Below are 27,180 nucleotides of genomic sequence, written 5' to 3' on the forward strand. Positions count from 1 at the left end.
ATGCATCGTTACATCCCTAGTCATGTTTGTATGTCATGACTCATGTTTGTTTGTCATGACTCATGTTTGTTTGTCACGAGTCATGTTTGTTTGTCCTGACTCATGTTTGTTTGTCACGAGTCATGTTTGTTTGTCCTGACTCATGTTTGTTTGTCATGACTCATGTTTGTTTGTCATGAGTCTTGTTTGTTTGTCCTGAGTCATGTTTGTTTGTCATGACTCATGTTTGTTTGTTTGTCATGACTCATGTTTGTTTGTTTGTCATGACTCATGTTTGTTTGTCATGACTCATGTTTGTTTGTCCTGAGTCTTGTTTGTTTGTCCTGAGTCTTGTTTGTTTGTCACGAGTCTTGTTTGTTTGTCGCGAGTCATGTTTGTTTGTCGCGACTCATGTTTGTCTGTCGCGACTCATGTTTGTTTATTTGTTTGTCTGTTGTGATAATCTAAGTGTCTGTAATGCATGTACAGTAAACACAGCAGACTCATCACATTTCTTTTTCTGGTGTTATATTTGTGTCACTGTCTATGAATTATCTCAAAAATATTTGATTTCTGTATTGCCATCTGCTGTCTAATGTTGGTAATGCAGCGACTATGACTATGAGGTGTGCTTCAAACTGTCCCTGTAAGCTGCTCACAGAACTCATCTCACTACATCAGAGGCGAAGGAGCAAGTGCTGGCGAACCTCGCCAACTTTGCGTACGACCCAAAGAACATGGACTATCTGAAGGAGCTGCAGGTGACCGACCTCTTCTTGGACATGCTTACTGAAGAGAACGAGAACTTTGTGGAGTTTGGCATGGGTGAGTGTCACCATCTCTCTCCTATTGTGCAAAACCAAACATGTTCGTCACTTTTCTTGTGTGTGTCGTGTTGTCAGGGGGGCTGTGTAACCTGAGTATGGACCCCGAGTGCCGAGACATCATCCTGCAGAGCAGCGGCATCAGCTTGGTCACAAATTTGTTGTCAAGCCGCAGGGAGGAGACCGTCCTGTCAGCCATCACTATACTAATGAACCTCACGAAGCCCTCGTCACGCTCTGAGATCACTGATCCGGCCATCCTGCAGTGCATGCTGCGCTTCTCCCTCTCGGAGAGCCCCCGTCTGCGCAACCTGGCCGCCGTGTTCCTGCAGGACTACTGCACCGAGGAGCAGGTGGCCCAGGCCGAGCAGCAGATGAAGGGACAGCAGACGGCGGTCGGCATACCGCTGCCCGAGGACTCCAGCTGATGTATTGATGTGGGAGATTATTTGTATATAAAGTGGATAAAAATACAGACACGTATAAACATCACACCCATGACGTGTGATTGTTCCACTCTTCTGGTTTCAGACTTTACACCAGATGTTTGAACCGGGACTCAGGGATCTGATCCCATTCAGCCACAAGAACATCTTTGAGGTCCAACGCTGATGTTGGCCGATACGGTCTGGCTCACGGTCAGCGTTCCATCTCGTCCCAGAAGTGTTGGATGCGGGCTGAGGTCAGGGTTGGGTGCAGATCAGTTGAGTCCTTCCACTGAGAAACTGAGAAAAACAAACATTTCTCTTTGTGCACCGGGGCGTCGTCGTGTTGAAACAGGAAAGGGACAAACCCAAACTGTTGGCGGTGATTTCTTTTGTCTAAAATATCGATAAATGCTGTCTGAAGTGTCAACATCGTTTTGGCCTTAAAACTTACAATTTTTTATTTGCCTTTTCAAGCTTTTATTGGATAGAGACAGCTTAAGAGAGACAGGAATGTGGGGGTGTTGGTTAGCTCAGTTGGTAGAACTTCTGCACCGTGTACAAAGCCTCAGTCCTTGCTGCAGCGGCCCAGGGTTCGAATCCGACCTGTGGCCCTTTGCTGCATGGTATTCCCCATCTCTCTCTCTTTCTTTCCCCACATTCCTGTCACTCTTACGCTGTCTCCACCTAATAAACGAGTGACAGGAATGTGGAGAGAGAGAGATGGGATTGGATCCGAACCCTGGGCCGCTGTAGTAAGGACCAATGCTCTACCACCTTTTATGTAACGTTGCAAAGATCCCGCAAGAAATTTACATTTTAGTCATTTAGCTGACGCTTTTATCCAGAGCAACTCACAGGGAGCAGTTTGGGGTTCAAGGACATTTCAAATGCAGACTGGAGGAGCCGGGGATCGAACCACCGATCATCTGATTCATGGATGAGCCACGTGCTTCAGTACAGGGGGGGATCCTGTCAGATCTGTATTTACCATGAAAGAGCGAGCATGCGTTTAAGTGTTGTTCTCTTTCTGACCACATGAGGGAGACTGGATAATATTTGCTGCTGCTTGAGAGATTCATACAGTCGATTATCGATGCCACAAAAACAGCAACAATTAAATTTTGTTGACTTCTAAACTCTTGAAAGAAAGGTGACTAAATCTCACGTGTCTCACTGACTGTACTCTCCACATCACCACCACATTCCTTCGGCTCTGAAGTGATTTCCTAAAGACCCGGTTCGGATGCTGGAGCACGTCGAGGCCAACCAGTTGACTCTTGGCGCCCTCTGTAAGAATACCATGTCCCGAAACCTTTAAAATCCAAACCCAAAATATGTAAAATAAACCTTGAGGTTCCTCTTTAAGAGCCAGGAGCCCCCCGTTTGTTTTCTTCTGGGCTTTTAAGAGCTATTTCTGGGCCGAGTCCTTCAGGTCTAGACAGAAAACGACATCTGATCCTGCAGCCCAGCGTCAGTTGGACTGCACATGGAGCCCGGTCAGACCTGAGAGGAAATTCTTTACAGCTTTTCGAGTGTGTGTCTGTGATGTTCGCTCATTTTAAACTCTGCAAGGTTCTCATATTCAGTCATTTAGTGTGTGTCTTCTGAATGGCATTCCTTAAGGCTTAAGAGGCGTGCACCTGCTACCGAGATCAATAAAATACCTTCATTCTTCCCGTAAAGAGAGAAACACCCACCCACGCCTGGTTTTAATAATGTGGTACAAAGTTTATTTCAAATTGATGTAAAAAAAAAAACTGTGGAGAAATTAGAGGCTCAGCATCCACAGCAAGCTCTGCACTGATCTGTAGTAGTGTTTGAGTGCAGCAGCTCAGACATTCACTCACATATAGACCGGTCTGTAGCTTCTGAGTTCACATTGTTGGAGAGTAGGATGCTGTCAACAAACCCAATGAAAAGACCAAAATCAACAACAAGTTTAAGACTGTCCAACTTCTTATTTCTAAATCTTGTGGAGAGAGGATGCACAGGTGTGACGATGGACAGGTGATGCAGCTGTCCACACGTCTTTTAATTAACGTCACTTTAAAAAAATGACGGCTCTAGACAGAGGATGTCTCCTTCTGTTAGGAGTCAAGGCAGAAGGAGGCTTGGACATTAGAGGAGAGGAAGCGAGGGAATAAAAACTGAGAAGTGACTTTTAAAAACTGGTAACTTTTATAAAAATTTCATTATAAAACAGAAGCGCAGCTCTCTCAAACATCTGGGCACTGTGGTTCCTCAGGAGAGGAGTAAACGGTGCATCTGTTTGGGACTATTTTCAGCTGCGGATTAACACACATTTGTTGCTCTAGCGAGTATTTCCAGAAGCAGGACGGAGTGTGTGGTACTGAATTAAAATAAACTGTCGCCCAGTGGAACAGTGTTTATACACAGACAATACTTTTGAGTATCATCAACACTTTATTGTTGGTTTTGGTTTGGTCTGGTTTGGGATTTGTTGACAGTAAGTGGAATAAAGAATGATTCCTTTAACAGTTACAGGACGGACGACCAGCCATCCCGCGTCTACATCCGTCATTGTTTCTCGAAACGTTTTAAGATGTTCTGATGGCCGGGCATGGAAATCCCAATTGGTGTTTGTGGAACAGTTATTGGACTGTCTTCATACACGAGGCGGCACTGTTATTTTCCCTTGTTCAGTCCCAGCTGCTTCTCAGCCTCGTCACGTAGATCGTTCTTTTTGATCTGGGAAGAGAGAAAGAAAGAAAGAAAGAAAGAAAGAAAGAAAGAAAGAAAGAAAGAAAGAAAGAAAGAAAGAAAGAAAGAAGTTTTTCCAGGTCGTCACTCAAAATCTTAAAAGAAAAGACGCAAATTAACGAGTGCTTCATGAAACTTTGAGTGAAGTGAGATGAAACACCTTGACTTGTCTAGAAATATGTTTATGATTATTTTAATTACAGATTATTGATGACGGAGCCTGGCTCTGTCCAAAGGTGACACAAATCAGCCTTCCTCTGAAGCTCACTGATTTACAGCATGTTACATTTTAAAAAGGATCAGTGTGTAGGATTTATCTAGCCGTGTAGTTACCCCTCGCCTCACACTGTTTTTCTAGTGCGAAGGATGAAATGCATGAAAAATACGAAAGGGCATCTCGAGCCAGTGTTTAGTTTGTTCTGGGTTTACTGTAGAAACATGGTGGACTACAAAGAAGAGGAGGCGTCTGTAGATATAAAAGTCTCATTTTAAAAAGGTAACAAAAACATAACACTTCTGATTTTCAGGTGATTATGAACTCATGAAAACAAAATCAATAATATTATGCCATATTCTGTTAATAGAGCCACTAAATATGATTCACTGGACCTTTAATTCCTACAAAAAACAACAACATTTAATGCAAAATAATAACTTCTTTGGTACAGATTAATATTTATTTAATATTTATTTACAGTGACTGTGCATGCATCACGTTGAGTTTCAGAGGTGGAGTCCAATTCACCTTGAAATCCAGGCAGTTCAAGAGCAGCCTGCAGTATTACGATGTACAGGGTTTGAAATGTGGCTGCAGTGTGGATGTTTTTCAGTTGTAGTGAAGTGAAACTTAGATCGAGCGGCTGCTTTTATCTGATATGCTAGATTTGGGACGTGGTCCGCCGCCCTTCTGGGTTCATCTAACAGGACCGGGTGTGCGTGCAGACAAGCTAATAGCTCCCTTTCCCTCCTGTCTGGGGGCATTGAGGGCAGGCCTGTTCAAACACAACACCATGTCTACAGCATCTCATGAGAGAAACACAAGAACCAGACTAATTTATCACAGCGGCTGCTAATTATAGATGTGTTTTTTAGAAATAAACCTTGTTTGTCTTTAGAGGATGGAAGCAGCCTTACCTTTCCTGTGATAGTGAGCGGGTAGCTGGTGACGAAAAGTATGTAACGAGGAATCTTGAAGTGAGCGATCTGAAAAGGAGCAGATGAAGAAGTTAACAACACGTTTGACAGGAAAAGTGTCAAAGAAAGTATTGTGGGAATCCTCACCTGGCCTTTGCAGTAAGCCTTGATTTCTTCTGGAGTGCACTCCTCTCCGTCTGCCAGTTTGATGCAGGCGCAGACTTCTTCACCCATACGAGAATCTTGAACTCCGACCACCTGACAAGACAGAAACAAGAAGACATGTCGGTATGCAGCAAAAAAAAAAAAAAATACTCTGCTTTAAATAATAAAGTGTCATCTGCAAATAAACTCACTTATTCTTTAAATACTGGACCGTGATTTGTTGTCATAAATCCTGCTCATAGATTAACATGTTACACTGAAAATCAGTTAAACTGACTAGAAGTTGAATTAAACTGCTTTTTATTGGCTTATTTATTATTTATTATCTGCTTTTATATGCAGATATCTGTTTGTAGAGATTAACTTAAATGTTACATTAAACAAACGTTCCTTCTTCTGCACAGTGAAACTCAAACACTCAATGTTATGTAGCCAAAAACATTTTGACAAAACTTTAATCTGTTATAAACAAAAAAATACAATTGCACAATGAATGGTACGGTGCAACGAAAAATAAATCCAATCTGGACTCAATTAAACTGACAAAGATTAGATCCACCGGCAAACCAGACACAAACTGAGTCAGGACTTAATACATAAATAATATGAGGGGATATTAGATTATTTATGCCCTCAATAAAAGGACATAAAACAGATGCACACAACAAGTATTGGAGTTCAGTGTGAAGTACTACTACTACTGTTTGAGCTCACCTGTGCCTCCTTGACTTTGGGGTGTGTGTGCAGGAACTGTTCGATCTCAGCCGGGTAAATGTTCTCTCCTCCTCTGATGATCATGTCCTTAATCCTGCCTTCGATTCGCAAGTAGCTGTAGGCGTCCAAGCTGCCGATGTCTCTGCAGGAAACATTTAAAACACACAAACCTTTGGACTAAAACAAACATTAATTATGTTGCAGATATTTCTCCTCTGCACATGCACGGCGTCACGCGGCATATTTGCAAATGTTTTCTGTCGAGAAATTAACTCCAGGTTCATTCACTCACCCAGTTTTGTACCAGCCACTCTGAGTGATGCACTCTTCTGTTTTGGCTCGGTCGTTCCAGTATTCCTGCATCACACAGTATCCTCTGATCATGATCTCGCCCAGCTCCCCCAGAGGCAGCACCTCTCCCGTTGTCGGGTTCACGATTTTAGCCTGTGGAGAAGTCGATTCGTGTTTTCAAACCTTTTAAAATAATCAGCATTTAATAAAATAATGTGTGCTCAGGCTGGACAGTAATTCAGTTTTCAGTTCTTTGTGGCACAGGTTCAACACTGTGCTGGAAATGGATTCTCGTCCATGTTGCTGCAGATTTTTTGGCTGAAAATCTGAAGCTGAAAAAGTTTTTTTTCCCCTCTAAGCTCTTGAGACCGTGGTGTGTGAAAATCTAAGTTGATCAGCAACTTTTTGAGATACTCAGACCACCACGTCTGGCCTCAATAGTAACTTCGATCAGATTTCTGATGTTTCGTCTGAGATTCTGCGACGTGATCAGCTGTTTAGACATTTGCATTAACCCCAAGATCAAAAACAGAAAACAAGAAGAGGGGTGAGAGCCGGAAAACGACCATACTTTGTCCTGACTTTAAGCTGCATGGGAATTATTTAGAGTCCAATTTGTATTGACCAATCAGGTTTCAGCAGGCTTTGTTTGAATGCAGGTAAACAGTCTAAACAGGTGAGAGTGCAATCTTAGAACACCACTGCGATCATCTGACGATGACTTCACTTTTTAGCAGATGATTGTTAAAAAAGATCAGCAGTCTTTCTCGACACTCTTGCATATCAAGTTACTAATCAGACTGCAGAGGAAGTCTTGACCTGGATCTTCTCTCAGTTTTCAGGATTTCTGCTGACTACACAGGAAACCCGGAAACATTGGCCGTTGTCCCCAAAAGCTAAATCAGCTTGTCAGATGATAGCTGATGAGTTCAGGTCATTTGGTTGTGGATCGGTTTAAAATCACATGTCCCTTTGGCAGGAGAAAGATCTGAACAAGAGCTTTCGTTTGAAATATATCGCCCATCTGGTTCTCAACCTTAACTCTAAAAGTCAAGAGTCACACAGTAAATAAACCTCTAAGTTTGAGTGTGTATCAAGTGGAAACGTGTTCTTAATTTTATTAATTCCAGTTGCATTCAGCCGCAGTGACATCGAGGTGTGCGGACAGTAATGTTGGTGCTGGGTCTGATGTTTGAAATACCTCCATGTGGTCCATGATGTAGCCGACCGTCTCAGACTTTCTGTCCATGTTGTCCATCGGCCCGGCACAGAAGGTCACGGGGCTGTTCTCCGTGGTGCCGTATCCGATCTGTCAATCACACAAACAAACAAACAAACAAACAAACAAACAGCATGTTGTGAGCAGAGTGAAGGATGTGGGATGTGAGTCGACCGGAGGTTTGGAAACTCGGTGAGGTTACTGTAGTGGTCGACATGGTGGTAAAGGACACGGTGATGTTTACTGATATTTTTATCAGGACCTGTTTTAGCCTCGTCTGAAATAAACTTGGTGTGTGCTGGAAGCGAAAAGCTCTTGTCTTGGTTCAACCTATCCCACCAAGGTGGCTGATGATCTGGAATGTAACAAAGTATATTCACCCTACAATTTTAAGGTATTTTCATTTTATGTTACTTTTTTGGAAGCAAAGATTAAAGTTTTTTACTCCACTACATTTATTAAAACAGTTTCAATTACATTACAAATTTAGGCTGCAAATAACTTATTGTTATTATCGATTCATCTGCAGATCGATGTCTTTAGATGTCAGTCCAAAACCCAAAGATGTTCAGTTTTAAATCTTTCAATATTTGAGAGGCTGAAAACAACATTTTCTACAATTTTGCATGAAAAGTTACTTTTTAATTAACTTAATTAGTCCAAAATCTAAGTAATCAACACATTAATGCAGCACTGTTATCATTCTGGCCCTTTATTCTGTGCTTAAACTTTTGGACTTTTACTTTGATAAGGTTCCCAGAGAGATATGTAATGTAGAAAGGCGCTACATAAACACAGTCCCTTCACTAGAATGACTTGAGTGCTGTGAGCCAAGAGAAACAGTCAAACAACAGCTTCAGGCTTGAGTTGGCGACCATTTCTTACTTTTACTTAAATATACTGCCACTGACAACAAAAGGTCACCGTGCGTGACTCAGAGAGTAAAACAAAGTAAATAAAGTGAAAATACTTAGATTTATTTCTTATCTTATATTAAACTCCAAATCCATCATCATCTATATATGTGATCATCTCTGTCTTTTCCAGCAAAGTCAACTGATCATTAATATTCAATACTAATAGTTAATAACAAACATCGAACAGATGAAGAAGCAATATGTCGTCAAACAGGAGCTCCACAAAACTCGTTTTTTCTATGAAAACAATGATTCATCGAGTCCGAGGTGACGTCAACAACCCAAAGATATTCAGATATTCAGATTACAGCAAAGTAAAATTGAAAAATGCAGCAAATCCTCATATGGATGAAGCTGAAACCACCAAATATTTTGGCATTATTACTTGAATATTTACAAAAACTATAAATCGGTTATCAAAATCCAGATTGCCAAGCTGCAGATTGAATTTCAGGCCAAAACATTTCAAAATAAAGTGTTTTTTCCTTCATTATATTTATCTGATAGTTCAGGTCACAAAGTGACAGCGATGGCTCATTCAGGTCATGAAAATAAAAGAAAATCTGTGGAGGAGGAAAGAGACAGAGATGGATTACACTGTACTGCTCACAGGTGCAAATTCAATCAGAGGACTGTTGGACAAATAGGACCGTTCTGGAGGAGGATCCGGTGAGAACTTCACCTGGAAAAATCAGGGAGGAGACGGTATTCCCAATAAAATGTTAGATTTGTTAAGTAAACTCTAGATTCCAGTTATCCTGGGTGGATCCATCCATCATAAAAAAACCCCAAACCATCCTCTGACCTGAGCCAGTCAACAGCTGCTCTTTCTTCTCCTCCAACCCTTCCCACTGTCATGAACACCACGAACAAAGCTTTATTCTGAGGAAGACCATTACATAACACAGCGCTCCGTTTCAAAAAGAAGGAGCGCACGCAGGAATGTGAAGTGGCATCTAAAACTTTCCTTTGTAAAAGTAGCCTTTTCTGCGATTGTTATGACTTGAAACAGCATCTCGCTTCACGCCGGCCATCTGGAGACTATTATAGGTTATAAAACAGCTGCACAGGAGTGGCTCCTTTTCCTGCCACCGCAGACTGAAAAACAATAGAGATGTCTGGGAGCGTGCACGGTAATCGAACCTGACCTCATGCCACGTTGTTGAGACATTCACCTGTGACACATAAGAGAAAGCTTGTGTCGTCCTTTGTTCATGCTCCCAGCCTGCAGCAGAGTCTTGCATCGCCGTCGCCTTCTTCTCGCTCTTTTAGGGTTAAATTCTCACAGACACTTGACTTCCTCTTGCAAACCTCTCACTCTAACACCCTGGCAAGCCCTCCTCGGTTTTTTTCCCCCCTCAAGTAAATGTTATAAATAGTGCTGTGTGTTCTGTTGACTGGCCATCCTCCTCTCAAAGTGAACGTCTCAGCCCACCTTTGCTCACTCACCTTTTCACTCCTTCTCTCTCCACACACACTTCAGCTTTTTTTACGTTCTCCTCTGGAGCTTTTTACAGGATTTCTCTGCTTGTTCTTGCTCTGCCAAGAGACTGGAAGACGCTGAAACCGAGTCAGCGGACGAACTGAGATTGACCAGCTTGTCAGGATGCGTTGCGTGAGCTGGTTGTTGCTGGGGACCTGCCTTTTGGTCGTGGGCCCCGCGGTGCAGGGAGTCCCGGGCCAGTGCCCCAGCCTGTGCCACTGCCACGGCGACCTACAGCACGTCATCTGCGACAACGTCGGGCTGAAGAAGATCCCTCGTGTGTCAGAGGTCACCCGTTTGCTGAACCTGCAGAGGAACAGCCTGGGCACTATCCCGACAGGGGCTTTCAGTGAAAGCAAGGGGCTCATCTCTCTGCACATGCAGCACTGCCAGCTCCGAGAGATCGGATCCCAGGCCTTCAAGGGGCTGAAGAAGCTTGTCTACCTCTACCTGTCCATGAACGAGATCAACAACATCAAACCCGGCGCCTTCGAGGACCTCACCGAGCTCACCTACCTCTACCTAGATGGGAACCAGATCAGCGACCTGGCCAAGGGCATCTTCTCCCCAATGATCAACCTCTTTATCCTGCAGCTCAATGACAACAAGCTCCGGGAGCTGCGACAGGGGACCTTCGAAGGCGCCAAAGACTTGCGCTGGCTGCACATGAGCGGGAACGAGCTGAGCACCCTGCAGCCGGGCTCTCTGGACGACGTGGAGAACCTCGCTATACTTCACCTGGACAACAACAAGATGTCCACCTATCCCAGCGTGGCAATGAGCAAACTGCGAGTGGTGGAGGAGCTCACGCTGGGGAAGAACCCCATGAGGACCATCCCGGACAACGCCTTCCAGAGCTTTGGGCGCTACATGGAGAAACTAACCCTGGACAACATGGGTCTGGAGAAGGTCAGTCTACTTTTTGAGTATTTACTAAATGTGGAAGGAATCAGGAGTTAAGAGTTCAAGAAAGATCTGCCAAAACAATAAATATATGTCGTTTTAATCTAAAATTATTTAAGATTGCAGAATAACAAGTTCTTTGCATGAAAAAAGTCTCTATACTCTGCGTCTGTTTGTTTGTTTTGGTCTGGCAAACCCGTCCAGACTATATTTCATCAGCATATTTACATGTACGGGCTTGCCAGTGGCCAACACCCCCTTGTCAGCAGCCAGCATACATTACATAACCAGCCGCCATTTACATAAATTCTGTGACTGAAGCGACAGTATGCAGCGGGTTTGGGTTTATGCGTTCCTGCTTCATCCCCGTCTCCATCTGTTTCTTTAGAATGGAAACTTGATGCAGCTTTTTTCATGCTTTGGACCGAAAAGTGGGACGTTAAATCTCAGTAGACCTTATTATAGTTGATTGTATCTCCATATGTTCAGGATGGTTGACTGTGCACATGCATCTCTGTCTGGATCTGACTAGAAGACGTGTTTTAAAGGGTCTATTTGCCCAAATTACAAAAGAAACTTTCATGAAGTCGTTTTTGTTCATGTTTTGAGTTTTGTTTTAGTCTCTTACCAAGCAGAAATTCAAGGAATCTGCTTGTTCCAACCTCTGAAAAGTGCTTTTCTTTGTTTTATATGATTGTAAATTGAATCAATTAAATCAACTTGATTAGATTTTTGGACGGCTGGTCGAACAAAACAAGTTATTTAAAAAGGAGTCACCATTGAGCTCTGGGAAACAGACATTTTATAGACAAATATTTAAGAATGAACATCTTTAACTTGCAGTTTCCAACACTGAAGCTGATGCCTTCCTAGACATCAAAGCTCCATAAACATCTGGTCAAACCCTAAACCAGGATTTCAATCTTCATCAATCGTCAAACTTCAAGAGTGACGTTCAGCTATCAGACCTGAGGCAGATGTTTTCACAGTAGTCTGCAGGACATCCATCTCTCCATGCAGATCTTTTCAGCATGAGCGTGTACAGTACACGCTCTATGTTACAGCATGCCACTTTTCAGACATTCCTGAGCGCACATATGCTTCATACCTGAGGTTAATCCAATATTTGAGGGTACCTGTGCCACATATGGAGGCATCCCAGAGGGGAAAACTGTAAAATAACAACTGTGTGAGAGCCAGGTGGAAGCAGCAGGGGAGACGGCGAGGCAGGCTGGCGAGATGAAACCATTTTCCAGCCAAACGCAGGTATTTTTAGAGTGTTTTTGTTTGCTGGACCTCGACCAAGCATGTCTGAGTCTAATTATTAAACAAGTGTAATTTTCAGCAAGGTGTGTTTTCTACTTTCACTGGGAGGGTCTTGTAAACAGGTCAGGAAGGGTTAGGAGACAGGTAAACAGAGGCAGGGTGTTCCACAGTGCATGAAGGGGAGTATTTTTAGCTTGCCATCGCCCCAGTTTGAATGGACAATTGGGTCCTTTGCGAGCCTTCCTGGCAGAGGAATGGCCCGAAGAGGGAGACGACAGAAAGAGTGAAAACGCCTCGGCCATGCTGGAAGTCATCCATCTTCCATTGCTTCAAAATACCCTCGGCTACTTGTCGCTCTACAGTGGAAATTTCCAAACAGCTTCACCTCTGCCAGACTCACAAAAAACAACCCTTCAAAGCCGAGCACCTCTCTCCCTCTCTCTCTCTCATCCGCCCTCCTCTTTCTCCTGGAGGAGACAAAACTCGACGCGATGCAGATGGGTTCATCTAGCACCTCTCTGAAGTTTTTAGCACCATGTGAAGCAGAGGAGGGCAGTGACCGGCCGTGTTTACATAAGTGCTGGTGCAGAAGGAAGGATGAGAGGAGGCTTTCATGCCAAAGAGACACTGGCGAGATTCCCTCGCCTGTGCATCTGTCTGCCTTCTGAGAGCCACATGGACGGGTGTTAGTGGTGCTCAGGCTCAGCAGCTTGGCACAACGAGCGCAACACAAATGCAACCATTTTAACCAGAAGCTCATGTACGGCTCTGCCTTTTTCCAGTTCTCTGACGGCGCGTTTACCGGTGTGACGGCGATCAAGTCACTGCACCTCGACAACAACAAGCTAAAGTCTCTGCCCAGAAGCCTCGAGTACGGCACCATCACCAACCTCACCCTCTCCAACAACCCATGGAGCTGCACATGTCAACTAGCTCCACTGCGCAGGTAAGAGACTCACCTGAAAACACCCAGCTCTGACAATGCCTCACAATGACAGTTGCTGTCGTTTAGCGACTTTAATTTGGGGTTAGAAAAGTTTTGCAATCATGTGTGGGTCATTATTTTTGCAGGGATTTGCTATTTTAATTGTTTAAAAGTCAGAAACTTGGAAGAATTTGGTTCTCTAAAATGTTTTGTGAGAAAGAAAACACGTTCAGCATGACAGGAGGAGAGTTTGTTTACAAGAAATGTCCACTGTGAACCTTTAAGGTCACCAAAGTTATGTATACAGATACTAAACTTCATGACTGTAGCCAAGATTTCACACCAAACCCGGAAAATCAGGAGGTATCTGAGCTCCAGCTCAAGGCGTGAGGCCGAACAGCCAACCCTGCAAACTCTCCTCCTAATCTTCTGCTTTCCTCTCTGCAGGTGGATGGACTCGAGCCGCAATCGTCCGGACGCAGTGTGCGCTTCTCCAGCTCAGCAGAAAGGCAAACAAGTCAGAGACAGCACCGCCCTAAGTGGCTGCAGAGTGAAGCCAAAGAGAGCCAAAAAGGGCACGCGCCATTGGCCATCGAACGCGCAGCCGTCCAGGTATCTGAATGCCTGAAACACGCTGATGGACGATGTCGAGAAAATCCTGAATCAGATCATTTTAAATGTTAAACAAGTCATGTATCAACAGATGAGATAAATCGTGTTAATTATTGATCTTTAGACGTGGATTTCTGTTTTAGATGGAGTCACACTGTCTGTTTCCTTCCTCCAAAGCCAACGATCTCTCGACTGTAGCTTCAGATTTTGCGTAGACATGAGAACGTCAAACACTTTCATTATCCTGATGGCCCTAAAGATGATTGTGGATGATAGCTAGAAGTCGCCAAAGATGAATCTAAACTGGTCCCCTTCAATCACTTTTTATTGGTTGTTTTTGAAACTTTCGGTCCAAATAAGCCTTAAATTTTAAGGTGAAATGTTTTCATGCTGATCACTACCTTTGCAAAGCCCTGAGCTGCAGTTTTCTTCCTCATTATGGCCTCTCTTTAAGTCTCAAATCACATCCCTCACATGATGGTCTTTGTAAAAGGTTTTCAGCTGTAATTCTGCACAACGCGACGCTGGATTCAGACGTTACCACACAAAGTTTAAGTTGGTTTTGGAGTGGCCGAGAGTTGGCTTTGCAGGATTTTGTTTTTCACTTTCTCTCTCTTCCTGACCGCAGAACTCTCTGTCCTTCCCCGCTGTCCCTGTCTGAACTTTTCCATGTTGGCCCTGGGGTCCAGTACACTGAGTCCAGGTCATGGGGTCTCTGGTTGGAGGGTGGACTGTTTAATTTGGCTGCTTATTTTGTGTCTTTTCCACAGGAGACGCTGAGGAGGAGCCTGTCCAGGTGACCGGCTACACACATGCAACGAAAGCAATGCTAACTCATTCTACTTCAAGACTGTCCGTCTATTCATCTGCCAAATGTTGTCACCAGTGTAAACACACACATTCATAGATACACACATGCTCTCTGTCCGTCTCTCTCACACCCCAAACACATGAAGAGCTTCACATTCATTCAGTTATATCAAAAGATGAATAAAGTCCAGGGGAACCGCCAAAAACAAAGGAGGCATTTGAGTAAATGAGGCATTAAGGACAGATGTGTCATCTTTTCCCCCCGGTGCGTTCAGGAGCCTCAAAGAACAAGTTTACACAAAAAATAAATAAATAAAGTACAAAAAAGTCTGAATGTTCTTCTGAGGGCAGCGTTCTCTTTGAGGTTTGTGTCTTCATCATAAAAAACAGATGAACTCTTCAGGGAAACATGCTTACTCGTTTTCTTAGGGCACACAGACTGGAAACAGTTCAGCATGTCTTAATTAATCAAGTCAAAACTAAAAACTGCAGTTCCTCTAACGTCCACTTGAGGCTGGCTGAAGTGAGTCAGTCTCCATAAGTCCCCATGTTAAAAACTTCACAGCAGAAATAAACATGTTTACAGCCTGGTACAAAAAACAGTTTTGGTCTCTGTAGCTAATTTCCCCGTTCATGACAACTGTACTGAGGGTGAATTTATATACAACTCACCTGTTCACATTATATTAAGGCTTAAAGTTATGCAGGATTAGGAGCGTGGACGCTTTGATTGACAGGTGGGCGTTGCTATAGATGGCCACCACACTGAGCTTCAAAACAGCTCTTCAGAAAGTGTCATTAACATGTTTATCTCATCTGTTTATTCCATAAAAATCTAAATGAACTGATGTCATGTTGCCATTTTTTAAACTCTTGATAAGAAAACAATAAGCATGTTTCCCAAAATGTCAAACTGTTCCTTTAAAGCTAGAATAATGCTTTTTTTTTGCCCACTTGGGGGGCAGTGGACATCCTGCAGAGCAACATTAACATTTATTTAAAAGTCGTGTTTGTGTCCACCTGTTGAATGCAGGTCTGATATTCACTCTCTGTTTTTTAGTTTAGGTCTCAACTATCTCCTAAAAATATCCACTATGTGGCTACAGCTGGAAACAGTAAAGTTACAGGATAGAAAACACAACATTACAGATAATCATTTGATCCATGAAGATGCTGAAAAAAGCGTGTTTTAAATATTTTTAATGCACCTTGATCTTGGCTCCAAACAAAATAAAGAGTTAAACATCCTGTAACTGTCGCTCAGACACACATCAACACTTGTTTGTCCTCTTCTCTACTTTGTGACCGAGTGAGAAAACATCCAGAAATGATCACAAAAAAAAGGACACCACGACAGAAGAAGACGTGGGTAAGCTTCATGTGTGGATCAGTGCCAAGCTGTGTTTGTCTGCTCATGTGAAGATATTTTAAAGATCCCGAAGCTCCATAAAACTGAACATTTCTACGAAGAATGTGCACAAAGGATGTCGAACATCATCGTGTCTTCACTTAGTGCAAACTATCTGTAACATACGTAACATTTAATCCACTTTAAACTGGAGGAAACAGTGAAACCTTGAGGGTTTATGCATATCTTCATGTATATTCAATATCTTTACATTTCCTGGACTTTTGGACGTGCTCACATCCAATAATAAAAACAAACTTTTACAAAATCAAGTCTTCTTTTTGTCTAAAACATTTTCACATGTTGGATCTGAAGGATGTTTTTTTCTGAGGATTTGTCTCCCACCAGTGTGTGAAAGCTGAACTGCATCACCGAGTCATGATCACAGATCATAAGTTATATATCTAAGATCTACTCACTGTTATTTGCTTGATGCCCATTAAAGAGATGACCTGCTTCACCACCTCTGGAGGACAAGGGGAGCCAGCCATGATGCCTGAAACAAAGAGCATGTAAGCCTGTGAAATCAGCTTTAATACAAAAAAAAAAGTATTAAATATCTAAAATTGTCTCTTCTTTTGTTTGGAGATCGCTCTTTTTTTCCCCCTCACCTGCCTCAACTGACGAGAAGTCGTATTTAGCCAAGTCCGGCTGGTTGATCATGTCGACGTACATGGTGGGAGTGCCGTAGATGAAGGTGCACCTTTCATGGAAAACACACAAAATAACAGAATCAATCTTTGCCAAAGAATAAACTCAAATCAATGTGTCAAAAACCTGCAGAAATCTGATTTTTTTATGGGTACATATTTATTTTTTAATTTCACATTTAAAAACATGTTATTACACCCAAAAGTAAAAAAATAAAGTGATGCTACATGACTCAAAAATATGAAAATGTATTTTTGAATCCTGGTTTCTCGGGTATCTCTTAAACTGGTGAGCACATTGCATGGCAACCAAGGGCATTAGTGTATGAGTGAGTTGATTTGTTCAAGTTAAAGCTACAAATCCTCTTCACATCCTGACATCCTTGGATGGATATTCTCAGAATCTCCAGTGTCAAGTTTTGGCTAAAATGAAAACTGATGATCGACGAGCTGCTGCAGGTCTGACTGAAACTCAACACAAAAAGGGTTGAACAGCCGCTTGAAGACATCTACCAACAACCTGCCAACAACTGACATCACTGCCTGCAGCACACAAGAGAAAATATCTAAGACTCAGAAGTGTGTGTGTGTACTTTCTGATGAATGAATAAAAAACACCTCCAGTTGTCTAAAGACTAGAAAGACACGATATAAGTACAGTTTAAGTCTGGAGCTCTATCTGAGAATCTGAGCCTGTTCTTGGCACCACAAAGATCAGACAGACGTGCAAAGATTAGACTTCACTTTGTCTGTGAGGCTAAAACTTAAACAGATAGAGAGCGGACTCACGTTTGGTTTCAGCGCGTTTTAACAGAGGGGAAGCGATCTCTACATAATGAGTGTGCCGAGAAGAGAAGTGAACAAAACCCAATCATCGAAAGGGAACACGACTAAATTTAGTGTCAGCTTCACACCTGACAGAAGAACCAAAACCAGCCAAGGATATTTCTTTTTAATTTATAAGAACACACCACATGTGCCGACTACAGCTGCGTAAATACGGACCGCTTCACGGTGACGAGGGGTCGGTCAGCTACATCAAAACATCAGCTTCACTTTACATCTCCATGTTTGACCCTAAACAACCTAAACAATGGCAGCTGCATCATTTTACGTTGGAGGTCTTTCTATAAATGGGAGGCGTGCCTCCTCAGGGGAGAGGTCATTCATTTTCACAGGGAGATCACATCACAGAGCTTACATGTGTGCAGCTTGGTTGCAGAATTTTGCTGCGGTTTTCACACTTGATCGAATAAATCCCTCAGCACAAACCTTTTTTTTAATGTATTTGATAGAAGTTTTGTCAAAGAGCCATGTAAGGCTATCTTGCCTCGATTGTTCAGTAATTATGGGATCCAAAAACATACTCATGCTCCCACAGGAACTGAGCTAAACTAAGCAATAAACTTAAAAAAGGGCAGTGAGGGGCCGTCTTTTCCCAGCGTTATCCGAGTGAAGGCCTGCCTGATCGGGCACTAGTTCCAACTTTATTTAAACGTACAGTTTGTTTGATTTGGAAATAAATAAAAAGTTGTGTCTCTGGAGAACAACACAAACAACATGTGATATCTGATATCTTCATCTGCCCAGAGGATCTCACAGTAATGCTTTCCAGACTCTGCAGACTTACCATGAAACTGCTAGACAACATTCCTCGTGGTGTGTGTAACCCTACAGAGGGAATCTGAGCTGTGTGACAGACTGCATTCCTTCAGATTTATATAGAAATAAGCTCAAATCACCTTTGTATCCTGGAGCCAGCGGTGCAATAGTGCTCCAGAATTAATGGGGATTATATTCATTAAAGCCTTTGTTGCAGGGTGTTACCGGGAACAGACGCTTGAGCACATTTTTAATGAACGTGTGGACCCGGCCAAGCCCGAAGAAGGAATTCAGCCCCGCCTAACCCTTATGTGACTCCCCAATCGATGAACATCAGTCAAGAAAGCCCAGCAGAGGATGAAGAAGACTACACCTCCATCCATTAGAGTCCATCCTTGATACTCACCATCTTCCAAGATTTTTACTTAATCTTCGTTATGCACCAAAGACACATCTCTTGTATGTGGAAAAAAGCCTGATTCTGATGTTACCTCTCACTCTCCAGAGCTGCGATGTTGGCCCGTCCGTCGTACCCAGCAGTGGGAAAGACCAGAGAGACGCCGTGGACAGCCATGCATATCCCACCGCCCACCGAGCCGAAGCAGTGATACAGAGGCACCGGCAGACAGATACGAGTGTGAGGCTGCGGGAACGAAAATCAGGACACACGAAAAAGCTTCAAAACTGTCGACTTCAGCTTCACTGGATGAAAGTTGTGCAACACAATAAACTTCTAGTGGAGATACATGACATGAGGCAACATGTTTCTAACTTTGTGGTGTTTGGCTCCGTGTCAACATGACAACGTCCTCCTGACCTGACTTCCCTTCCTGAGGCAGTCGCAGCTCAGTCGCTCAAAACTCATTTTCCAAAAACAGCTGAGCTCTGTAGTTTTCAGTTCCTCAAACAGGAACGAATAGTGAATATCTCGGGGACTATTTTTAGCTGAGGAGTAATATTTGTGAGTGTTTGCAGAAATGATAGAACACAGTGCAACAAGTGGATTAATAAAGAGGAATGGACACAGCCATGGAGACTTTGATGGAAGCTGCTCAGCCGTGCATCAAGCCAAAAAAAAGTTTGATTTCTGGGAATAAAACTGCAGAGATCTGTCGCATCATGTGCCCAGCAGGAGCCACTGACTTCCAGTTTAGCCCTCTGCTCACATTCACAGGGATAAAACGGTTTAATCGTGCAGTGTTTTTTCATTCTGCTGATGTGTGACGCTCAAAAATAATTATCAACCGGCTCTTTCACACTACAAGCTTGAGGGAAAAAGATTTCTAGGCCAGTTTGCATGTGATGTGACGGATTTTAGTAGTTTAACAGTGGAGCTCTGTGGCAGAGAGGACGAAGAAACTCACAATACTTAGTTAGAAGGATTGATTCATTTGGTAGTTTTGGTGTTTTCATGGCTCCACTGCTTCTCAAACTGTAGTACCACTGATGGTACCCTGTAGAGGTACTTAAAAACAGATTATACAATCAAAATCCTACAACGTTTGGGATGAAAATAAACTATTGGATCACTGGAATGTAATTTAAAAGAAGTTTTGCACTTCCTGAAATGTTTGGTATCAGTATGGGCGTGGTATGGAGTCAGGTTCTTGCCCATTGGAGCTCACATGAGCTCAGATCAGGAGTACCACCTGATCTTAACGGAGAACTTGTGGCCTAAAAACACGCTCAGATCAATAAAACTCTCAGTCATCATGTAAATAATCATTGTCAAAATAAAACTCACCCTCCAGGTGTATCCCACTCTTTTGCCAACAGTGTAGGCATTGTTGACGATGTTGAAGTGAGACAAGGTGGCGCCCTTTGGAGCTCCAGTTGTGCCCTGGTAACAGACGATAAAGAAATGACTTTAGAGAGTTAGAGAGGCTTCTCTTATTAAACACGGTGAAACCAACAGTCTGTGATCTTATAAACAGACGAAACATGTTTCCACCTTTTCAGACTTTTGTTATCTTTACTGTAAGATCCAGAAGGAAGACTTCAGTTCATCAATCAATCATTTAATCTAAAAAAATATCAGATATTCAGATTACAGTCATGTTAAACTGAAAAAAGCAGGAAATCATCACAGTAGAAGAGCAGGAAGTATTTTCACTTGAAACAATGTGCTGATTATCAAAATAGTCCGGATTAATTAATCGACTGATCGTTTCAGCTCTACTTGCAGTTCTTTGTTTTTTGAATGTTTATTTTTTGGTTGAACTTTGTCATCATTCCTGATAAAAACGCCTAAAACAGGCTCTTCAGATGCAAAACCAGGCTTGAGAAGTCACCTGTTAAACAGATACAGTTCAGTAATTCAGCGTGCAGATGTTCTCCCAGAGGATGAAATAACAGGACGTCCACCCAGAAAAGTAGAAAGCCTGCCACATGCCCAGCACTCAAGCTGCGGGGCTCAGACTTGTTTCATCCAGCACACACCACCACAGGGCTCACCGAGAGGTCTTAAGGTCAGCGGGAGTTATGTAACAATTACCGAGGTGAACTGGATGTTTATGGGGTCGTCGAAGGAGATTTTCTTCTGCAGATCCTGAAGCTGCTGCACGTGCTGGCTTCCGCCCGCCTGCATCACGTCATCAAAATGAAGCATTCCTGGTTGTCGACTATCCAGAACGATCACGGAGCGGAGGTCTGGAAGTCTGAGGAGGGAAGGACGGACACAAATATCTGGGTCATGAAGAGATCCAAGTTTCAGTGTGAGGCTCAGAAGCTTCAGCTCGATCTCTCGATGTTTAATGCTTAATGTTAAGCACCGATTCAACTTGTTTGATCTTGATATTTAAATGAATCTCTCGAATATATACACTTATTCTCAACTCAGGTCTGACAGGGCGTCACAAACAAGGATGGTGCGTGGTTCAGCGCTTGTTTCTCAAAGAACAAATGCAATGAATTTATGGATTTCATCATCTACAACCCATAAAATCACTAAATGATTCAAAGAAATCTGCATGCAAGGGGCAAGGCCCAAAACCAGCATCAACCCCTCAGGCAGCACTTTGTTGGTACTCCTGATCTGCACTTCTCTTCCTTATATTTCTTCTTGCAGAGGGATGTACCTGGCGCTCCTGATGTCTCCTGGGCTGGACGTCTCGATCTCCGGACATAGCCGTCTCAGCATGTCGCAGTATTTCTGAGTCTTAAACTGCGTAAGACAAACTATAGCCTTACATCCAACCTGTGAAGGGAGGAGCAGACGGACGCACACGTTAACGGTGTTGCATGTCACAACAGTAAAACAGGTGTTGTACGCAAATGTCACCCCACCTTCCTCAATGCATATTCAGCCTCCTGCAGCTGGTACGCCGGGTTCACAGACACCTGCCGGGTGGGAAAAACAGTCAAGAGCTGCTCAGGGAGAGAAAACAATGCACAGACCAGACTTTGTCTTTGAAAAAATCTGATACATTTTTACTAAAAAGATGTTCACAGGCTTGTTTGTATTTAGTATCTGTTATTTCTTTCCCATTATCTTCCTTATCCAACCCCTCATTTAATTCCTTTAACCTTGATACTGTTCAGTTGTTTATTACACTTATATACTACTGCAATTTACTGATTAATATCTTAAAGAATGTGGCTCATGATGCCCTCATAAAAAGGTCAAAACGGGACTAATTTCAGCGGTGGATTAATACACATTTGGGGCAGCAGGGCAGATTTCAAGTGAAGTTTCTGCTGTAACTGCATTTTCTTGGTCATGCATGACTCATGAATGTCACCGCTGCATTAGATCATCATTCCTGCTAACATACATACTGGACAGCTGCTATCAGAGCAGTGTTTGCAGAAACTCTTTGCACCCGAATGAATGACAGTAATCTGTGAGATCAAAAGTGATTGCCCTGGATTCCACATCAACTGTTTCTATAAGAAACTGGGTGAAAGTTCACAGGCGCTGTAACATGCGGGCTTCACAGCTGCACTGAATAAATCTTTCAGTGTTTCTTCTCAGTGCTGTGCATGCTCGTCGCCCACGCTGCAGCTTGGACTCACCAGTATGATGCCGGCTTTGGCTGTGGCAAACTGGAACAGGACCCACTCGTAAGTGTTCGGTCCCCACATACCAAGTCGGTCTCCTTTAGTCAGCCCGAGTGCAAGCAGCCCGGCTGCAGCTCGGTCGACCTGCAGACACAGAGACGAACAAGTTAAACAGGTTTATGAAATGATGTTTTATAACTTTATCTGATGCTAGTTTGACCTCAGGCATTTTAGTTTAAAGGCATCTCGCATATTTCCACTTGGTTGGAACTTAAAACCATCTCTGGTTGCAATAAACAAAACAAGATTGAACATGCACATTCCTCTGTAGGTTGAAACTTGTACTGCAGCAGACTTTTATGTTAATCTGATAACATTCAATTCATGCTGTGTTGACAGAGAAATGTGGCACGGTGCGTGTCTGAAAGACGTAGAAACATCATAAGCACTTACTATATTGTTATCTTAAAATGAACGTGTTATGTTGGTTAATAATAGTTGTGTATTCAGTTAGTTTTCACTTTATTGCCTGACCAGTTAAGACCAAAGTCTAACACCTCGTACTCACATACATACTTCATAACAAAACAACCTTTCTTATAAATAATGTTTTATTCCTAAGGAAGATCCTGAGGACAAAAATGTTTAGTGTGATGATAATTAACAGAAGCAAAGTGAAAGTAAACTGCACTGTCACACCGCGGTGAGGTCAAGCTGGGTTTTTGTTATGTCTTGTCATTTCCTGTTTTATTTTGATATTTAACTCTCCTCTCGTTTCAGGTCACTTGCCCTTCCTCATGTGTCACCGGTCTGATTGTCTTCCCCGCCCTGATTGTTTCCACCTGTTCCCCATTACCCTGTGTATATATTGTCTGCGTCTCCCTTTGTCCTGTGCCGAAGTGTTTCGTCTCCTGTAGCGTTCACCAAAGCCTTAGTTCATTGCCCACAGCCACAGCTTTATTGCTCTAAGTGATCTTTTGTTTCTTCCTCGTGAGAGTGATTTTTTGTTGTAATTTCATAGTCTCAGCCTTAGCCTTATAGCTCTAGTGTTCTTTTGTTTTCTTCCTCGCAAGAGTGATTTTTTGTTGTATTATCTTAGTCTAGCCCTTTTGGTTTCCAAGTGTTTAGTCTAGTGTTTTGTCAGCCTCATAGGAGCGTCCTTAGTTAATGTTTTCATAGTCTTTTGTTTTCTCCTCGTTGTGAGTGATTTTGATTTTGTTAATCTTCGATAAACTTAGTTCAGAGTTTTTCCTCCTCGGAGTGATTTTTTGTTTCTCTTAGTTTAGGCCTATTTTTATAGCCTCGCTCTTTCGAAGGTTCTTGAAGACCTGAATAAAGCTACGCTCAGCCCAACTCTGCATCTGAGTCCTCATTTGAGTCCCGGCCTGACATGCACAAATTTATTATTATATTATATTTAAATATACAAACAGAGTTCAGGACTTTAAAATGCAACGTAAGCATTGTTTGCAGATACTCTCTGCGCCACGTGGACGATATTAATCTGTGATATCACACGTGTGCAGGCCTGGATTCTACATTATCTGTTACTCTGTTAGGGTCACTGGAGGAAAGTTCAGAGTGAACAGGCCATAACGTACAGGTGGCTCATTACCAACAGCTTAGTGTCATTTCTCGTTACCACCTTGTTACCTCGGACCGACAAAATACGTTCTGTTGTCAAGGGATGTTAATTGAAATGAGTACAAATTTTTAAAAAAGGGATAAATGTGTTACTTCTAGCTGTGGATCTGACTAATGAATGTCTACATTAACTCTGTTTGCAGGGAGTTGTAAAATATTACCACGACCTTCTCACTTTCCAAACGCTTCTTCACTACAGTCTGAGTTTGATTCACTCACAGAAATCTTTCTTAAACTGTGTCCTCTTGCCAAAAAGCATATATATATATATATATATATCTCCATATTGATATATAGCCTTTATAATTTGATACACTGATCTGTAACCTGTTACTGCCTACTACTCCCTCCTTAATTTACCACAGAACATGTGCGTCATGTAATCCGCTTATGTAATCTGCTCATTCATTCATCATGTATCAAAGACAGATGACTTACACCTCACATTTTCTCACACACCTTCAGAAAACTGTAGACTGTAAAAACTCTTCCAGCTGGACACCTTTTTCCAGTTTTTTAGAGTCCAGCTACTGAAATTTTTATAGGTTTGGAGTTTGCACTGTGAAACGGGTGGAGATGATTGAAACAGGCAGAATCGCATAACTTTATAACACTTTATACGGGTTGTAAAGCAATATATGCACCAGAGGAGATATTTAAAAGAGATCAAGGACGTCTTAATCAAAGTTATCCCATTCCCAGTTCAATCTAATACATATATGTATTTGAATGATGATTAAATATGTTAAATACTGAAGGTTCTGGTTCAAAAAAAATATTAATTTAGGCTAAAAACTAGAGCTAGAGAGGATGTGTCACTCTGTAGGAGTTTTTGGAGCTACAACAAGACTCATCTATGGAAACTATATTACTATGCATCCAGAAAAGGACCTTATCCAGTTATTTTCTCATAAATCTGACCATGGACCAAAATAATTTTGCACCTCACCTCTGTGGTAAAGACAGAGAAGAATAAAACCGAGGTTGAAATGATTGTACTGTTGACCTTCATCTGTTGAGGTTCAGAGTAACACATACAGTAGACTTTGAGGAAAAGACTCACATCCTGCTGAAACGCTGCAAATGTCTTGCGGACGCCGCCTTCTAGAAACGCCATGGCCTCTCTGTCAGGCCAGCGCTCCACAGTCCTCAGCAGGGTCTCTCCGACCGTAGTATGGACCAACGATGCGTTGGTCGTGCCGTGGGCATAGCTGGTAGTTAGAGTTGGAGTCGTGGGTGGAGAGTCCACGTGAATGCCGCTGCAGGGGAAGAAGATGTTTTGTGTTAAACACAGGTCTAAATATCTGTGAATGGGAAATGACTTCAGAATAACAACATAATAAACAATCACATGAAAACTAGCACCAACAGGAATATAATGTACTTTTGAATTGTGGAGTACCTCAAGGCTCTAACGTAGGTCCTCTTTAATTTTCTATCCACATGCCAGATAACACTGATATGCCGATGACACACAATTCTATGTATCTGTCAACTAAAACTTCCAACATCACTAATGTGTGCGGTCAGAATTACTCGATTAATCAGTTGGTATGTATTTATATGAAATAATCATCTTATGTCACCTTGGACTCTTTGTTACAACACTCTTAGTATTTGTATCACAGGCGTTTTAAACCATTAGCTGGCTACTATGTCTCGTGTTGTTGACCTCGCTGATGTTTGGCTGTTAGGAAAGTTGCCAATTTTGTCCATATATACTTAATTAATTGCACTGCATTAAAAATTCCAATTTTCTTATGTTGCTTTAATTTAAAAAGAAAAAAAAAATACATCAGCAGAAGAATTAATGCTGACAATAATCATTAGCTTCAGCCTAATTTAAATGTTTTATACCTTATTTTTTAAAATCAGAAATAGTCTCGTTGGGGGCATTAAAGTAGTAAAAATAGATGATAGATAGATAAATAGATAATAATGATCAATTCATTAAACTTAAACCTTTCATTAAACTAAATGTAGGTTTTATTATCATGTTAATTAAGCAGCAGGACTGTTTTTAAACCACTTTATTGCTTTATAAATTACATAATTTATTATTTCTCTGACTCAGACCTTTGCACTTATAACAACAGGCTTTTCCCGTCTGTCATGCCAAAATATCGGATTTCTCAGCAGCTTCATGGACTGAATCTGATGCTCTTTGTGTTTCTTTGTTGTGTAACTCTGGAGGTTAGTGGTGAAAAATGAAACTGAAAAACAGCTACACACTCCTACACGACAAAATTAATCAGTGCTTAAAGAGTGCATTGATTTCTTGTCTCCGCACATATATAATATATATAATATACATTATATAGGTCGATTTCCATTGTGCTGTCGTGGAAACACCCCCTGGTCTTCCTCATGTCTCCTCCCCTTCCTTCCGCAGTCCATAGCACAGCTTTACATTCAAATACCGAAACGTTTGCGCATAAAAAACAGCTGATTGATAAAAGTGGAGATTGTGCAAAATGTAAAAAGTAGTTTTGAAGCGTTAAACATGATTTATAACTTCGGGACAATCAGATGATCTTTTCCAAACAGGCGCGGTTCATTTGTTACATAATCACTTAAACTTAAACTCATTAAAATGAATTCACTCTTTATGTTATTGTGTTTATTGTCCGGATAAACAATGCTTTTCTTTATTGTTTACTTGTGCATGTGCTTTATTTTAAGTGCAACTAATCCCAAAATTACATTAATTAATCCTCATTAGATTAATTTATGTCCATGTCTACTCACCGGCTTGTTGCAGGGAGTCCTGTCTGAGGTGTCCATGGTCTCTGCAAAACTTTTACACCTCTGGAAAAAACACAGTTAGTCCGAAGAGACCGGGAGCAGAGCGCAATTTTGGGGATCATTGTGGGCAGCTTGGATTAAGTGAAGTGAAGCTTCTGGTTCAGGTCTTGAGTCTGTGCTGCTGTGCTCTGCAGGCTGCAGGTCCAGATCCACTCCGGTGGATGTCGAGCAGGAAATCACTTCCCTTACGCACAACTGTGCTTTGCGATATATTGGCTGCAGGCTGCAGGCTTGTTTACGCACGGATCCGTCACCAGTGCTGCCAAAATGTGGAGTGACAACAACAGCACCAGTGCAGTACCCTGCTGGTGGCGCCTTGCACTGCAGGACATGAGCTATTAGAGCCAGACCTTTAAACTGGACACACTGTCAGACTTTAATTAGTGGATTAATGGTGCCAAAACGGTGCCATTCGCTACGCATGCGTAACTTTTCTTCCATTTAATAACAGATTTAAATCATGTTCACAACCAAACTGTGTGAAACTGGATCATGATGTCCTCTTGCTGCTCCGCCTCAACTCTTTGTGATTTACAGAGTTTCCTGGTGGTCAGTGAAGTAAACTGCAGCTGCTGTTAGCTCAGTTTGTTAACCGGGCTGTGAGCTCTGAGCGAGTGTTTGCGTTTGGATCACAGCAGTTTTGAACCGCCGGGAAGAAGAAGAGGAGGTTTAGAGAACTGA

At 42.3% G+C, this 27,180-nt stretch overlaps 3 protein-coding genes across 3 annotated transcripts; 2 read left to right on the plus strand and 1 right to left on the minus strand.

Annotated features, from left to right (window-relative positions):
* On the plus strand, nt 1–1,820 carry armc7 (armadillo repeat containing 7). Its single transcript, XM_027289459.1, has 3 exons — nt 1–28; nt 631–804; nt 882–1,820. The coding sequence occupies exons 1-3, from the start codon at nt 1–3 to the stop codon at nt 1,229–1,231; spliced, it is 552 nt and encodes a 183-aa protein (XP_027145260.1). The 3' UTR covers nt 1,232–1,820.
* Nucleotides 1,821–2,931: 1,111 nt separating this feature from the next.
* Nucleotides 2,932–26,903, minus strand: acsf2 (acyl-CoA synthetase family member 2). Its single transcript, XM_010743384.3, has 16 exons — nt 26,443–26,903; nt 24,758–24,953; nt 22,066–22,194; nt 21,337–21,390; nt 21,129–21,247; nt 20,546–20,708; nt 19,796–19,891; nt 18,543–18,694; nt 16,411–16,502; nt 16,219–16,295; nt 7,458–7,565; nt 6,258–6,409; nt 5,966–6,107; nt 5,234–5,344; nt 5,087–5,155; nt 2,932–3,940 (listed from the first exon to the last, which is right to left on the minus strand). Exons 1-16 carry the CDS (start codon nt 26,559–26,561, stop codon nt 3,878–3,880), a joined length of 1,842 nt encoding a protein of 613 aa, XP_010741686.3. The 5' UTR covers nt 26,562–26,903; the 3' UTR covers nt 2,932–3,877.
* On the plus strand, nt 9,601–14,934 carry chad (chondroadherin). Its single transcript, XM_019275032.2, has 4 exons — nt 9,601–10,784; nt 12,827–12,990; nt 13,417–13,581; nt 14,352–14,934. Exons 1-4 carry the CDS (start codon nt 9,999–10,001, stop codon nt 14,359–14,361), a joined length of 1,125 nt encoding a protein of 374 aa, XP_019130577.1. The 5' UTR covers nt 9,601–9,998; the 3' UTR covers nt 14,362–14,934.
* Nucleotides 26,904–27,180: the final 277 nt, after the last annotated feature.

The sequence above is a fragment of the Larimichthys crocea genome, chromosome XVI (genome assembly GCF_000972845.2).
Source record: "Larimichthys crocea isolate SSNF chromosome XVI, L_crocea_2.0, whole genome shotgun sequence".
In the NCBI taxonomy this organism is placed as follows: domain Eukaryota; kingdom Metazoa; phylum Chordata; class Actinopteri; family Sciaenidae; genus Larimichthys; species Larimichthys crocea.

Coding starts and splice junctions, on each gene's coding strand:
- armc7 (XM_027289459.1), top strand. CDS start 1: ATGCATCGTTACATCCCTAGTCATGTTT. Junction 29..630: donor TTACATCCCTAGTCATGTTT/GTATGTCATGAC, acceptor TGTCCCTGTAAG/CTGCTCACAGAACTCATCTC. Junction 805..881: donor CTTTGTGGAGTTTGGCATGG/GTGAGTGTCACC, acceptor TCGTGTTGTCAG/GGGGGCTGTGTAACCTGAGT.
- chad (XM_019275032.2), top strand. CDS start 9,999: ATGCGTTGCGTGAGCTGGTTGTTGCTGGGGACCTGCCTTTTGGTCGTG. Junction 10,785..12,826: donor ACAACATGGGTCTGGAGAAG/GTCAGTCTACTT, acceptor GCCTTTTTCCAG/TTCTCTGACGGCGCGTTTAC. Junction 12,991..13,416: donor CAACTAGCTCCACTGCGCAG/GTAAGAGACTCA, acceptor TCCTCTCTGCAG/GTGGATGGACTCGAGCCGCA.
- acsf2 (XM_010743384.3), bottom strand. CDS start 26,561: ATGATCCCCAAAATTGCGCTCTGCTCCCGGTCTCTTCGGACTAACTGT. Junction 22,195..24,757: donor TTGCAGCGTTTCAGCAGGAT/GTGAGTCTTTTC, acceptor CTGTGTCTGCAG/GTCGACCGAGCTGCAGCCGG. Junction 6,108..6,257: donor AGTGGCTGGTACAAAACTGG/GTGAGTGAATGA, acceptor TGTTTCCTGCAG/AGACATCGGCAGCTTGGACG.